Raw genomic sequence first — 15,961 nt, 5'->3', positions numbered from 1 at the left:
CTCTGCTTTCCACAGACTACAAAATGGTAACGATTGCAGTAAATTTTACATCTGCAAACCTGTAAATCTGTCTCAGTATCTTCTATTCCTGTAACTGCTGCATTATTCAATATTATCTATTTGCTCGACTCTTATCTGCATGCTATTCTTTGCTGAAGCCGTGACCCAGTTTCCCCACAGGGATCATTAAAGTCTCATTTTACCCGTTTCTGATAACTCAGTAACAAAGAGAGACACCAGTCAGGTAAGCTTGACCCTGCAGGTGCCGGACAGACCGGATCCACCTGCAGTGTTCAGGTTCATGTAAAAAACCCTGAACATCCATGGGGCACCATATTTGTTTTGTTTTTTTTGGATGTAATGACAGCTGTGGTTTCATCAGGTCGGCAACAGGTGTCACTCCCTTCTTCTCATATCTCAGTCTTTTCCTTTCTCTTCCTCTCGGTCCGTCTCTCATTCCATTTCTCTCTTCACCTCCACAATATCTCTCTCCATATTTCAGTCCTTTACTCTCACACTTTTATATAAGCAGCACTGTCCCAGGCCTAGGGAACAGCCAACATGAATTCTTAGACTGAGCGGCTCTGAGATTTAACAGAAGCACATATGTAGAGTTTGCCAGTTTAAATGATGGTTATATTTTTGTTAAAGGAATAGACGATAGAAGTTTTTGGGAGGTTTGCCCCACATTACCAGTCTCTCTCTCTACTGTTGACAAACATTGCAGAAAAGCCATAAAAGTAATCGCAAAATCAAATAACTTAAAACAATCTAGGGTTATTTAATTTGTTCTTGCATACTGTAATTCAATGGATAGGTTTAGGGGTTCAATTCTCTAGAGCAAGGCACTAACACTGCCAGGGTTAGGGGTTCAGTTCCCACCAATATAAAATGTTAAAACAATACAATTCAGTGCAATTTGATCCAGTTCAATGTAATTTAATACAGTGATTTAAATAAAAGCGGTTGGTACCGTAGGTGCGTCCAGCGATGGTACACTTCTTGAAGGCCATGATGTTCTGTGTGAGCGTCCCGGTCTTGTCAGAGAAGATGTACTCGATCTGCCCCAGCTGCTCGTTCAGGGTCGTGGTCCGAGCCTGGGGGGGGGGGGGGGGGGGGGGACTTTATTTAACAAGACGCTCCATCAAAGTGACGCACCTGCAGAGCTGGGGGTTTGAGTCAGTTTGAATTGCTTGGGACTTGATGCGTGAAGAGAAGACTTGAGACTTGACTCTGACTTGTACTCTGATGACTTGAAAAGGTTTCTAAAGTCTTGACTTGAGATCTTGTGTTTGTGTAAATGACTTAGATTGAAAGTGATGAGATTTGTTCCAGCGGACGACTGAATTTAAATTCTGTTTTCTGAATTTGTATGGAATGATTGAATTTATTGAAGTTGGAACTGATTATAGAAATCAAACTCATGATGCTCTTACCAAGTTTTTATCCTATTAAAATCATATTGCATTGAAAAGTCCTAGATATTTAGTTTTCTTTAAGATATTAAATCGATCCTGCACACTGACATCTGTCACATATAATTGCAATTAGATTTTTTGATGCGTTTTACATTTCCAGTTTGTTTGGAATCAACAGAAGAAGAAGTGGGTAGTTAGCATGTGATGAAAGATGGCGGTCAGTTAACGAACCTTAGCTGGCGTGTCTTTCTCTGGGAAATACATCTGCAGGTCCCAGTTGATGAACTTGCTCTGCCCGAGACGAATCACTTCCACACTGAACCCAGAGCAGAGGAAGAGGAGACAACATTAATACGCTGGAGGAGGCAGAAATAATCTCATTGGTTGAGTTAAACCTCAGTGGGCGGAGCCAAAGAATCAGTTTTTCTGGCAAAGTAACATCAGACTGAAGTCCAGTGAAAAAGGCAAGACTGTTTCTTTTAACTAACTCAGTGTTTTTGCACCATTGGATGATAGTGAATCAATTCAGGACCAGATCATCTGATTCACTTCACTTTAGCAGTATTAGTAGTAGTATTAGTAGTAGTAGTACTAGCATTAGTAGCAGTATTTTTCCTAACCTGACGTATAGTGAAATGGGCACCATGGTGTTGAGGACGATGATGTAGCCCCAGAAGCTGAGGAACCCCCTGTAGGAAGCGTCCTGGTCTTTGCCGTCGTACAGGTACCAGGCCTTCGAGCCGATCTCCTCGTACCAGAAGGTGTGACCGATCGCCAGGCCGGCCGCCACCAGGATCAGCAGCACGAAGATCTACAGGAGGGACAACAGGGACGGGCTTATCTGGGTGACTTCGGTTTTACCAAGAGAAGAAGAAGGAGGAGGAGAAGGAGGAGGAGGAGGAGGAGGAGAAAGAGAAGAAAAAGGAAAAGGAGAAGAAGGAAAGGAAGAAGGAGAGGAGGAAGGAGAAGAAGAAGGAGGAGGAGGAGAAGGAGGAAAAGGAGAAGGAAAAGAAGAAGACGAGGAAGGAGAAGAAGGAGGAGGAGGAGGAAAAGGAGAAGAAGGAAAGGAAGAAGGAGAAAAGGAAGGAGAAGAAGAAGGCAAAGGACAAGAAGGAGAAGAAGAAGGAGACAAGATGAAGACAAAGCAGCTTTATTTATATGGCAGTTATCTAAAAGCCAAGTTTACAAAATGCTTTACATGAAGGCCTAAAAACAAGAATAGTAAAATACATAATAATGTCACAAATAAGCACAAGTAAGAGAAAATATTAAAAGAAGAATAAATAGATAATCAGATAAAATAAAACACGAGATAGTAACACCGAAAACATCTGAACTGGACGACAGAATGTAAACGAAAACAGATGAAACGAGGAGCTAAATGACACAAAAAATTAAACACTGATTGATTATGGCGATGTGTCAGATGCATGCTGGGAGTGCGTGTGTCCAGACTCACTGTGTAGACCATGTAGTTCATCAGCTCGTCGATTTTGGTCCTCTTAAACCTGGTCTTCCCTCCGTTCCTCATGATCTTGGTGTCGCCGCCTACAGCACAAACACAGTCTCAGTCCCACAGATCATGTGCGAGACAACGGGACAAATTTTACATCATTTTAATTAACTATCCACTGCTTTAATTTGATTACAATATGAAATTAATGTGGATTTTTCTTCTCTTATTTATGAGATATCTTCTGGTGTGTATGTGCAACGTTTTGTGCCTTTTCTTATGTATTCAATAAATAATTAGTGAATTCAGCTGCTAGAATTAACGTTAGTGATTAAAACTGACTTCAGACGACTACTTTTACTTTTACACTTTAACTAAATTTAATTAACACCATGGACTTTTATACTTTGACTTAAGGATTTTAAATGGTACGTCAACTTTTACTAGAGTATATTTTTTATTATTATTTATTTGCACTTTTACTTGAGTATGGGATTTGTGTACACTGCCAGTCAAAAGTTTGTACACAGAACATTTTTCTTTATTTTTACTATTTTCCACATTTTAGAATAATAATAAAGACGTCAAAACTATGAAATAACACAAATGGAATTATGCAGCGACCAAAAAAGTGTTAAACAAATCAAAACTATCTTATATTTTAGATTCTTTGCCAAAGGCTTTGGAAAGAAATTCATACACAGGATCAACTTCACTATTTATATTTGTCTAAGAAACTAATTTCAAGCATTTAAGCAGAAGCCTTTAGATCAGAATGGCTTTAAGAGAATGAAACTGGCACTTCCACCGCCTCCGTCTGTCCGTACCGGCGAAGATGACGAGTCCGTGGCACTCGTCGGTGTTGCGGACCTTGCAGCCTCTCAGCAGCATGTTGTCCAGGTCCAGCGGGTAGCGCTCCCTCCGCCACTGCATCATCCCCGTGAATTTATCCAGACGGTTGTTCGGCTCCTCGCACTCGATCAGAGCTGCAGGAGAGAAGAAGAGACGAGAAGAGACGAGACGAGAAGAGATGAGAAGAGAAGAGAAGAGAAGAGACGAGACGAGAAGAGACGAGACGAGAAGAGACGAGAAGAGACGAGAAGAGACGAGAAGAGATGAGACGAGACGAGACGAGAAGAGATGAGAAGAGAAGAGAAGAGATGAGAAGAGACGAGAAGAGACGAGAAGAGACGAGAAGAGAAGAGAAGAGATGAGAAGAGATGAGAAGAGACGAGAAGAGACGAGAAGAGACGAGAAGAGAAGAGAAGAGATGAGAAGAGACGAGAAGAGACGAGAAGAGACGAGAAGAGAAGAGACGAGAAGAGAAGAGAAGAGACGAGAAGAGAAGAGAAGAGATGAGAAGAGAAAAGACGAGAAGAGAAGAGACGAGAAGAGACGAGAAGAGAAGAGACGAGAAGAGAAGAGACGAGAAGAGAAGAGAAGAGATGAGAAGAGAAAAGACGAGAAGAGAAGAGAAGAGAAGAGACGAGAAGAGAAGAGACGAGAAGAGAAGAGAAGAGAAGAGAAGAGAAGAGACGAGAAGAGAAGAGAAGAGAAGAGAAGAGACGAGAAGAGAAGAGAAGAGATGAGAAGAGAAAAGACGAGAAGAGAAGAGACGAAACGAGGGTTTAGTGGGAGTAAAAAGAGATGAAACTGGGAAAACACTCTTTAAATCGAGGTACAGTCAGTCAGGCTTCCTGCACAGTTTCAGTTTCAAAGCTCCACACTTTTTCCAGACCATATTTTCTTGATTTGATTTGAAGATTTTGGGTTCTTCTGTACAGTTTGGTCTTGTCTCTACTAACCATGGATGATGAAGATTATTCCTCACAGCGACAAACACCAGAATATTTGAGATGACAGGCGTCCAAACAACAGAAAATGTGCAGCTGCATGTACATCGGGACATTATAACAATATTTATTCATAAATTTCCAAACTTTTTTGTGCAATTTCCAAACTTTTTACAACCCCTATACTGATGTAAATTCATAGTACACATCATAGTAAGGAGTATCAAACTGAAGCAGGTCTTTCCTTCATCCTTCTCTGAAGCGGTTATTAATTTTATATTGGTGTTGTTTTATTTAACATTACGTCAGTGGACACACTCCTCACCCGCAGATCAAACCTGTGCAAACTGTGTGTGACGGTTGTATTGTTTGTCTCTTACAGTGTCGGCCATGTTGACTCTGAACACGTGTGGTTTTCTCAGCCAACAAAAGAAACACAGATTGGTAAGAAACAGTAAGAATTAATAACTTGTTAAGGCAAACCGGCATAAGAGACCAAATACATCGACAGCTTGAACCCTAAAAGTAGCTGAAGAACCGGTTGGACTGGGTTTTATCATATGCAGTTATCAGAAAATAAAAATTAAACAAAACTAGGCGTTAAAAAACTTAAACTGAAATAAAACTACCTGTAAAACGAATTACACTGAAAATAAAATTGAAGAAAAAACAAAACAAAAACAAACACTAATAATGAATAATCCCAAACCCGGTCTGTTTCTGGTTCAGGTTAAAAACACACTAATATTCCTGAGAGTCTCTTATGTAAAACACACATTGCGTAATCTAAACACAAATAACACTTAATCATAATTCTTATCTGCTAAGGTTGCAGTTATCAGCTGAGCAGCAGTGTGTGTGTGTGTGTGTGTGTGTGTCACCAGTGTTACTACTTTAGAGTAGTGGTACTTTTGAGTATTTCAGAAAATAACTATACTACTTTTACATTTTTTTTTTCTTCTGTTTTTTGTGTTGGTGTGGATGTTTCATATAGTTTTTGATGCGTTTGTTTCCCATTATGATTATTTGAATTATCATTTTTTTATTATTAAATTGAGTAACACACTAACTTATTATTATTATTGCTTTTTTCATCATTTTCTTTTTAAAAGTATTTCTGCTTGGCAAAAAAAAAAAAAAGTACATCAAAAGGTTTTTTGCTCGACTGTTTCCTCGTTCTCACTGAAGGTCTGAGGCTCTATAAATAAACCTGACTTGTAGCTGTGAGCTAATGACAAAAACCAAATGAACCCATATACACAGTATATACAGTATATACTGTATATATACAGTATATACTGTATATATACAGTATACACACAGTATACACACAGTGCAGAGGTATTTCTCAAACTGTGTCATTGTGTCTGAGAGTATTCTGTAGAGAAATGTTTACCGTCAAAGCGAGCCAGCTGACTTTCCTCCTGCAGCCGCTCGTCCGTCACCTTCAGACCCAACTTAAACTTCAGGTTCGTCTCTCTGGGAAGTGACGACAATATAAAGAATATTATTAATATCGGAGCAACACAAGAAGACTGGAAACAACAGAGAGGAAAGCAGAGAGACGTGAATCTGCGTTAGTCGTCATTCAGAAGTGAAATCAAAAACCTAAAAATCCTAAAAACGGCAGCAGAGTATCAAGAAGAAAACAAGCGGGGAAAGGTTATAAAAGAGAAATTTGCCTTTCTCTCATGCAAAATTATTTGCTTTTATCGGACCTGCTGCCTGGATAAATCAGGGTTATATATAAAAAAAACAAATAAGACAAACATTACATTCTCTGCCTGCTAAAAAGCACAGACTGAACATGGAAAAAAGCTGCTAATGATGTCTTTTAGTTGACAGTTGCGGTGTTTCCCTCAGAGAAATGCGTCCACTGAAAGGCCTTGTTTGGTCTGCGGGTGTTTCCAGCTGACTGGAGCGTACAGCCAGGCGCTTCTCACACATTCACTCTGCTCTTATCAGGAGAAACTATTGACCAAACGCTTGAGAAAATCACAGATCAAACAAGAAGCGGTGAGTCTGATGAGGGGGAACAACGCTGCTGCGGGCTGAGAAATAAATTAGTTCATTTCCAAAATGCTTTTCATTGCATTTTGGGTGAAAAACATAAAATCATTACCTGCAGTTCATCATCTAATATCAGTCTGTAATAATGTTATTTTGCCCACTAAGGACTAAGTTCCCTATACTGTCCTTTAAAATGTATCATAGTTTGCTTTAATTTTATTGGGAGGATTTTTTGGAAGATTTTGTAAGTGCTGGTGTCACAATTTCTTTTTCCAAAACTCTTCAAATATTAATCAAACTCTTCCAGAAACCGGTAATGAACAGACAGAAGCCGATACGTTTGATAGATTGATGATAGATCGTCGACGTTTGAGTTGTTCCTTTTATTTTGCAGCACTTTGCAAGAAATGAACATAACTAAAAAGGCCTTTATATCCAAATATTTGAATAAAATAAATAAAAAACTGTGTGTTTGCAGGTTTACGCTTCACTTCACACTACAGCTCAGCTCATTACAGACGTTGCAGCTCAAATACGAAGATGAAGCTTAGGTCAGCGGCACTGAATTAAGATAAGGATGAAGTTATTTCCTCACTTCTTCAGCAGGTTAAGGGGAAATCTGAAGTCTTACCCGTCCAGCTCGGCTGTTTCTACGTAGCACAGACTGTTGGGGTTGGAGCTGGACAACAGCAGGATGTCGGCCTGGAAGACGATAAAAAAAAACACACCAAACGTCAATAAGGAAATTAATTATGTATAATTCATCAACCATCTGGGGGGTTTAGCGCTCGACATGTCAACAGCAGACTGAAAAACAACAAGGAGAACCTTTGACTAAGAATAATGGCATGAAAAATATATTAATAGTATTATATTATTATATATTATGGTAAAGTTACTTATGGTTATGGTAAATGTCATGTAGACGGTCTTACCGGTATGAAGTCGTTTTTCTTCAAACGAACCACATCTCCCACCTGGATATTCATCCACTTTGACTCTTGAAACCTGAAAGCAGAGAATGCCGGTCGCCATGTTTTTATGTGATGATGTCATTTTGTTGATTTAGAGACACTTCATGACAAATACAGGAAACGTACAGGGAGCTTATGGTTTATACTGACACATTTTACAGGACAACAGCACAACAACAACAGACAGACAGTCAGGCAGCATGTCGGTCATATTCCAACATGCTATATATTGAATTTAGAAAAAAAGTCTTTATTTACTTAGTTTATCATTCAGTATCTCAGTCTTTTAAAGTGTCATCACACTGTCAAACAAGACTTGAGCTACTTGCTGTCTTAAAAAAGTACCATCACTTGATCAGCTGATTGATACCTAATTTCAAGGTATCAATCAGTTCTTAAGATTAGGTGTCCCCCTTTTTTTTTAAAAAAAATGGCGGATATCTTATTTTGAAACACCGCTCAGTTTAAAGCAGGAAGAAGAAGCTCAGTTTGTTCTCACCTGCCGTCCAGAAGCACCTCGCACTTCCTGTTGTTGATTTCCTTGTCCATCCTGTGGCGAGCCTGGAGGAGAGACAGAGGTCAACGTAAAAAAACAACAACAACAACAAAAACATCGTTAACAGATAAGAATGGCGTGACGTTTCAAATGAGCCACGCCTACAAAGTGCGGTACAAGTAAGAAAGCCTTTTCAATTTTTATAGGCAAAACAAAAAAATGACATTTTCTTTCGCACTTTGTGGGCGTGGCTTCTGTGCTGCGTCATGACCGTTCTTATCTACGGCTTCTTCTGTATTATTATTGTTTTGAATTGAATTGACTGCGAGATTGCACTCAAGACACTGAAGGGGGCGCTGCCAGGGGAATCATCTGCAGATGTTTTCTAAATATAAAAAGGTCCGTCCGTGTGCCGGTGGTAAAATAACGCTGAAATCAAACGACTGAAGTTGACACACAGCCGTCACCGAGTGTGAAAGTTTACGGCGTCGCACTGGGAGGAAGGAAGAGAGGTGAGTTGTGGCACTTTTGGTTTTCCGTAAAAATTTGCACATAGACTAGGGACGGGACAATAACCGGTATTATTATACATTATTATTATTATTATACATATAACAAACAGTAACGTTATGACACCGCCGCTTATTCTTCTCGTCTGTCATTGATGTTTTATATTCCTCTAATAAACTGTTATATTCATGTTGCTGAAGGAATTAATTATTAATTATTTTATGAAGTGGATACAGACCAGTTGAACATTATCTGACACTCATTTGACTAATAAAAATCCAAATAACAGCATCTAAAATGAATAGTGTTATTTAAAACAATTTTTGTAATTTCTAAACGCCAAGCCATGATTTTATAACTAGTTTTTTTTTAAGAAAAAAGCCAAACGTCTTGTGATCGATATGAGAAATTAGTTTTTGAGTAAGTGAAGCATATTACAGTACTGTAGTTTTCATCATTCATATTCACTTTTTTAATAATTATCGAGATAATATTGTATATCACGATACAGGCCTTACACACACACACACACACACACTCACCAGATCGTCCACCAGGTCTTTGATGGCGGTGATGCCCAGCACCAGGACCAGAGGGACCAGAGTGGTGTACCAGGGCAGGGTGGTGATCTCCGGGATGATCTGACAACACACAGGGAACGAGGGTGAGAGCGAGCAGAGAGACCGCCGTCACAGGTGGCAGATGGGTAATTTTGCTGAAACGCACCTGTAAGATGAGCAGAGCCAGGAAGTAGAGGTTGGCGGCTCTCTTGAACTGCTCAAACAGGTTGAGGGGGATGAAGGTCAGAGCGTTGTATTTGTACGTCTTGATGCCGTTCCCCTGCAGAGAGAAGAGGCGCAACATCAGGATGGTGAGGACAGAGGTTCGACTCCAGTTTCAATAACTTGAGACTTGACTTGACTTGGGTTCTGGTGACTTGGGACTCGACTCTGACTTGTACTTTGATGACTTGAAAAGGTTTCTAAAGTCTTGACTTGAGATCTTGTGTTTGTGTAAATGACTTAGATTGAAAGTGATGAGATTTGTTCCAGCAGACGACTGAATTTAAATTCTGTTTTCTGAATTTGTATGGAATGATTGAATTTATTGAAGTTGAAACTGATTATAGAAATCAAACTCATGATGCTCTTACCAAGTTTTTATCCTATTAAAACCATATTGCATTGAAAAGTCCTAGATATTTAGTTTTCTTTAAGATATTAAATTGATACCGGACTCTTGATTTGTTCTGACTTGACTTGCTGTTCTACATTTAGACTTGAGACTTGACATTAATGACATGGACTTGACTTGGTAATCTACATTTAGACTTGGGACTTGACATTAATGACATGGACTTGACTTGGTAATCTACATTTAGACTTGGGACTTGACATTAATGACATGGACTTGACTTGGTAATCTACATTTAGACTTGGGACTTGACCAAAGTTGACTTGGTCACACCTCTGGTTCTGAGTCTTAAAACCGGTGGCAAACAATGACTGAAGGTCTGGTTTTTTACAGTAATTATACTACTGTCTCAAAATTAATGTGGTAAAGATTTATTGATGTTAAAATGACACTTGCAGCAACTTTAACACCACAAGGGACACTCACATCAGATCCTGCAGACTGGTAAAAGGCCATGTATTCTCTATGTAGCTGAACAGTGGGACTACATGCCCACACACACACACACACACACACACACACACACACACAGTGGAACTTTCCATCCTGTAATCTCACCAGTATTTACATAAACAGCAGCAACACACACACACACTACAGGAGACAGTATTGCAGGAGGTAAAGTGGGTGGAGAAATTGGTCTCTCTCCTCTTCTCCGATGGATTTCTCCCTGTTTGATTGTTGAACGTCTCTCGGTGCAAAATGGCGGCTCTAGAAAGAAGCCCTCGCTCTTTGATTCTGAGGGACTGACGACACGCGACAGGAAGGATATTCACACTCTAATTATTAGTGATTAGGGCTGAACGATTAATCGAAATTTTATCGAAATCACAATATGGCCTACTGCAATTTTCAAATCGCAGGAGGCGCAATATTTGTTAAAAGGTGAAATGTGTGTCAAAATACCATTTTAAATGAAATATTGTCGTGCTGCAGAGATGTCCTGGCCTACACATCATATTCTACAGACTTAAGAAAACATCTTTGTTTGGTACAGATCCCTGCAAAAAATCACACCATAATCATTTTAATACGTTTTTCAATGAAAATGAGAATAATGCTGTAAAAATGATCATTCCCTCTAATATCGCAATTGCAATATCAGTCAAAATAATCGCAATTAGATATTTTTTCCTAGAGTGATGCGTTTTACATTTCCTGCTTCCCGGTTTGTTTGGAATAAACAGAAGAAGAAGAACTGGGTAGTTAGCATGAGCAGTGATAGCCACCATGACTGAACAGAAAAAGAGAAGAGAAACTCAAACTGCAGCAACAGAAAATCCAAGCTCCGCCCCCACACTGTTTGATTGACAGGTGATCTGTGGGAAGAGCAGAGCAGAAACACCACAGTGAGGCTGAGGGACAACAAAAAATAAATCTCACAAACGATCCCTCATCCTACCGACTGGGGTACCCGCAGACCCCAGAGGTATACTTTTTGTCATATCTCACAGGTGCTTTATTCTATCATTCCAATTTTTCATGACTTTGTCAGTCAGTTTGTTCCTAATGACTTCATATCATTGTTTTCTGTTTCTGTTTTAATTAGTGCTTTTTAAAAGTACCAATGTATTGGGGTCAAAAGCACCCAATTCCGCCTATGCAGTTTTAATAGATGGAACTATTTATTGAGCTCATGTTTGCCATGGGTCCTAATTTAAAGTGTCACACACTATCGGGGGGGGGGGGGGGCACTCTGTCAGTCATTTTGAGACAGATGCAGCAGACACAGATTTCCTCATGTGATCTGTCGACGACCCTAAATACTGCTCTTCCTAAGGTAAGATGATGTTCAAAGTCAGAAATACAATACATCATTTAATTAACTGTAACTTTCCTAAAATAATAATAATAATCTGTTTTTTGTTTTTTTCAGATGACATTAATTACATAACTAATAATGTTTTGAGAAGAAATAAGTTAATATTTTGCTATGATGGTTGTTTCTTACAGTAGTTTATTCGGTAGTCAGTAGTCCTTGTATGATAAATATGTTGGTAGGATGAGAGTTAACTTAAGCGATAAAAGGTGCTGCATAGAAACCAAAAGGGTCTACGGATGGAAAAGTGGAAGAACCTTTACTTTAACAAGCTGTCCTCAGCAGCAGCAGTGTGATATTCATCAGGCGGCCGGCAGGGAGACGGTGCTGCATTTCATCTGAGATAACCATCTGAACTCATTATGGCCCGGTTTCCACCGGGCGGCGGGACGGGGTTTTTCCTTCACTCAGGACACTTTCCACATGGAGGGAAAAAATAATTCGAATTTGTCAAAAGGGGCCGGGCGATAATTCGGTATTTTGGTTTCTGGTCTTTCAGTGGAATCGTATGGTGATGATGTGCTGATGTGGGGAAATCATGACACACAGTTCTGCTGTCTGAACTGATGAGAACAAGCACATTTTATTTAAAACACATTTTAAGGAATATTATTTGAAAAGACAGTTTTGTTTTCAATGGGGAACGTTTGATTTTTATTTATCGATAGAAAAAAATCCTTATGATTATCGTGATATGGATTTCAACCGTATTGCCCGGCCCTAATTCATCACAGTGCAGGTCCATTTCTGCACCCAGAGGTGCTCTAGTGGTTCTTCAGGCAGCTGTTCTGGTCAGTTCCCCCAAAGAGACTCATCATCTGTATCTTTTCAAAGTTCATTTTTGTACCAAAGCATCAAATCATGTAAATGTTTGTCACTTGGGATGCACAGCTGTTCCTTTAGAGGTGACACGGGGACGAATATGGATCCATGCCTAAGAGAATAATATTCATACTAGTACTGAAATGATGAGTCAATTAATCAATTAGTCGATCGACAGAAAATTAATCGATTATAATTATGATTAATCGATTAATCATTTTAGTCATTTATCAATAAAAATACCAAACATTTGCTGGTTGCAGCTTCACAGATGCTAAGATTTGCTGTTTTTCTCTGTTTCATCTCATTATTAAATTAATACTTTGGGGTTTTTTTGGCTGCTGCTCAGACTGAGGAAGAAATCTGAAGAATCACTTTTGGCTCTGGGAACTGTGATGGGCATTTGTCATTATTTTTGACGTTCTATAGACTAAATGATTAATCGCAAAAAGAAATTAATAGATTAATCAATAATGAAAATAAGCGTTACATTCTTCTTTTCTGCGAGTGTAGCAAAGTGCGTGGACTGCAACACTACAACAGAACTGAAAAAATTTTCAAAAATATTATAATAGGTCCTGACGAAGCCACATGCCGACAGTTGCCGGTTTTCCTGAATTATGCGTTGCTGAAAATTCTTCTTTCCCAGTGGAAGCCAAAAGGTTTCCAGCATAATAAAGTTTAATAACTGGACTGGAAATAGCCGTCCCAGTCCAGGTGGACTGAAGGGGTTTTGGCCCAGTTGTCTGGGTGCTGGTGAGACAGATCTCATTACAGATAGCCATCTGAACCGGCCTCAGCCTGGTTTCCACTGCAGGGCCGAACAAAACAAACTCATCATCTATTTCACTTTCTCTCCACCGGCCTCCCTTTGAGATTTTGCTCAAATGTAAAGAAGATCAAGGTGTTATAAACATGTTGTGTAATTTCTAGTCCTGGTGTCTAATGTGTCCATTACTGAGATGCAGGTCAGCTCAGCCGGACTATCAGCTTACAGCCAGGCTTCCCTGTCCTCCCTGCTCACAGTCACACCACAGACAGCTGAGACTCTAAACCACCAGGACACTAACACTTCTGTCCACCGGTTTATCCCAAAATGAAGCAGCCAGTTTCAGCATTTCACCAGCCAACTAGACATTTAGAATAGACTCTAACTTAGTGATTCTCAACCTTTTTAATATCAAGGGCCCCTAATTAAGCCACATTAGATTTTGTCTCTCGGACCCAAATCTGAGAATATTTTTATTGTCAGTTATGATTTATTCCAGAACTTCATGACTGTCTGTATTGCAGGTAGAGAGATAACAGAGAAACTATGATCAAAACATTCTTCTACATTCTCTAATTGTGTTAACTTCTTGTAAATTAAATAATGCTGAAGTTTAACAATTCATCAATTTGCTGGGGACCCGCTGGAACCCCCTCAAGGACCCCTGGTGGTCCCCGGACCCCACGTTGAGAACCACTGCTCTAAATGGTGGTTGGTTATCTGTAGAGCAGACTAACTTAACAGACACAACAAAATACTGACTAGCAGCTGGTGGTAATTTCCCACCGTGAAAACCATTTCCTTCAACCTCGTCCTCTATCCTTCTATTCATCAGTAAATCATCACCACAATGTTGAGACATTATTATAATCACTGTAAACAAACCAGACCCTCAGCCTCTACTCTCATCCTCCATAGTTTCTCCACCTGGTGGATCTGGAGGGAAATCTGCTGGATCGCTTTACGGCACAAAACAGGAAGAGGTTCTTCTTCTGTTCTTCCAGAGCAAACGGAGCTAAAGCTGAAAGAGTTTCTGGCAGCAGATGGTGGAAGGAGGGAAAGGAAGATGGAGAAATCACTTCCAACATGTTGATCCTCTTCAGGGAGGGGGAGGGGAGGGGGCGGGAAGCAACGGGCCTGATGGGAAATGTAGTCTTAATGTGGAGAAACACTAGAACTAACAATACTACTGGAGTGAGAGAGAGGAACAATCAGCTCCAACATGGACTCACTGGTTTACAGTCAGGAGACCAAGAGAGAAACATTAATATGATTTTGATATATTGATGTTTTGGCTGTAAAACAACTCCTCCCTCTTCCTCCAGCCTCTTCTCTAAGTACAGTATCATCTATTTCCTGTGTTTCCACATGTTCTCTCTCTCTTTTCTAGGCTAATGTGGGCGTGGCCGCAGCCTGCAGGTTAGCTAACCTGGCTGGGCAAATCCTTGTAAATGAGAAACACGCTTTCGATTCCCTCAACAACCAGAGACCGACAGCAGAAGACTGTGGCTGTGAACATGTGAAACTGCACTACAAAAAAACATCCATCTCAACAAGTCATTCAGTCTCATATTCAGCCTTCAAATCTTACTTTTCTTAAACCAAGAGAAACATTCTGCAGTGAGGAGAGATAACTCCACTTGTCTCCAATGCAGCTTCACTTGTTTCAGGAGTTTTCTAGAAATAAGTGTCAGTCTGTTGAAACCAGTCAGAATAAGGCAGATCAAGTGGATTTGCATTGGAAACAAGTTAAATTATCAAACCCCACTAGCAGATTTTTTCACTTATTGTAAGAAAATTTAAATTTTAGGACTCAATAATAGACTAAATGACTTGATAAGATGATGTTTTGCAGTGTGTGTGAATGTGAGGCAGGAGACGCTGCTGAAAAAAAAAAAACAGTAAAACTTTTCCCCAGCAGGATCAGCGGCAGCAGAGAAGGATCCTGCCTGTCAGTGAGTGAAATCATGACTCAGCAGAAACGGAGCCCGGCTTACAAGAGGAAGCAGAAACAAGGAAGAGAATCAAATTAACTCGACGTACTTCCTAGTCGTCGCTGTATCTCGTGTTTGAACGACGACGAGGGATCAGGCCTAATCTCCGAGCCGGCTGAACCGATAAAACACAAACTCTTCTGTTCATATTTCTTTGGTCATAATATTCAGCAAGGTACCGAGTTTGGAGTAGGAAGAAGTAAAAACTTTCGTCCTTCCCCCTTTCTCTGATTAAAAAATCAATTCATTAATATATCTGTATATAGTATATTAATACATATTATTTTGAACATCTCACATTTTGTACATCTCAACATTTTTCTTCTTAAACTGATTTATATATACATTTATACTTTATATTTATACTTTGTCCCATCTTGCTAGAGGGACACGCGTGTTTACAGTAAAACATACTAGTGTATATACAATAACTCACTTATTGCTGCTCATCTAAAGCATGTATTTCCTTAACGTTTTAAATTAAACATATATTTAGTATTTTTATTAACCAGCTATGATGTTTACTTTTATATATTGGGCTGTTTCTACTATCAAAAGAGTGTGAAATGGTAAAAAAAATCATCACTTTATAAAGCTATCGGGCATAAAGTGACACTGGTGGCATCGCTAGCCAGTTAGCTGTAGCATTCAAAAACATTTTACACACACACACACACACACACACACACACACACACACACACTTTGTC

At 39.6% G+C, this 15,961-nt stretch overlaps 1 protein-coding gene across 2 annotated transcripts in view; it reads right to left on the bottom strand.

Moving 5' to 3' along the window:
- The window catches only part of atp8b1 (ATPase phospholipid transporting 8B1), a 56,493-nt gene that overhangs the window by 17,576 nt on the left and 22,956 nt on the right, over nt 1-15,961 (bottom strand). For both annotated transcript variants that reach the window (XR_013505899.1, XM_078286345.1), the window contains exons 4-14: nt 9,381-9,494; nt 9,197-9,295; nt 8,148-8,209; nt 7,610-7,682; nt 7,306-7,376; nt 6,061-6,143; nt 3,699-3,857; nt 2,878-2,966; nt 2,039-2,229; nt 1,650-1,734; nt 974-1,097 (exon numbers count right to left, since the gene is read on the bottom strand). Coding sequence is in view for 1 of the 2 variants with exons in the window: in XM_078286345.1 (XP_078142471.1) it covers nt 974-1,097; nt 1,650-1,734; nt 2,039-2,229; nt 2,878-2,966; nt 3,699-3,857; nt 6,061-6,143; nt 7,306-7,376; nt 7,610-7,682; nt 8,148-8,209; nt 9,197-9,295; nt 9,381-9,494 (1,150 nt within the window). In the remaining variant the exon portion in view is untranslated. The remainder of the gene's footprint in view (nt 1-973; nt 1,098-1,649; nt 1,735-2,038; nt 2,230-2,877; nt 2,967-3,698; nt 3,858-6,060; nt 6,144-7,305; nt 7,377-7,609; nt 7,683-8,147; nt 8,210-9,196; nt 9,296-9,380; nt 9,495-15,961) is intronic.

The sequence above is a fragment of the Centroberyx gerrardi genome, chromosome 2 (assembly GCF_048128805.1).
Source record: "Centroberyx gerrardi isolate f3 chromosome 2, fCenGer3.hap1.cur.20231027, whole genome shotgun sequence".
Taxonomy (NCBI): Eukaryota; Metazoa; Chordata; class Actinopteri; order Beryciformes; family Berycidae; genus Centroberyx; species Centroberyx gerrardi.
The sequence above is the reverse complement of the archived record's forward strand: the minus strand, read 5'-3'. Positions and strand labels throughout refer to the sequence as shown.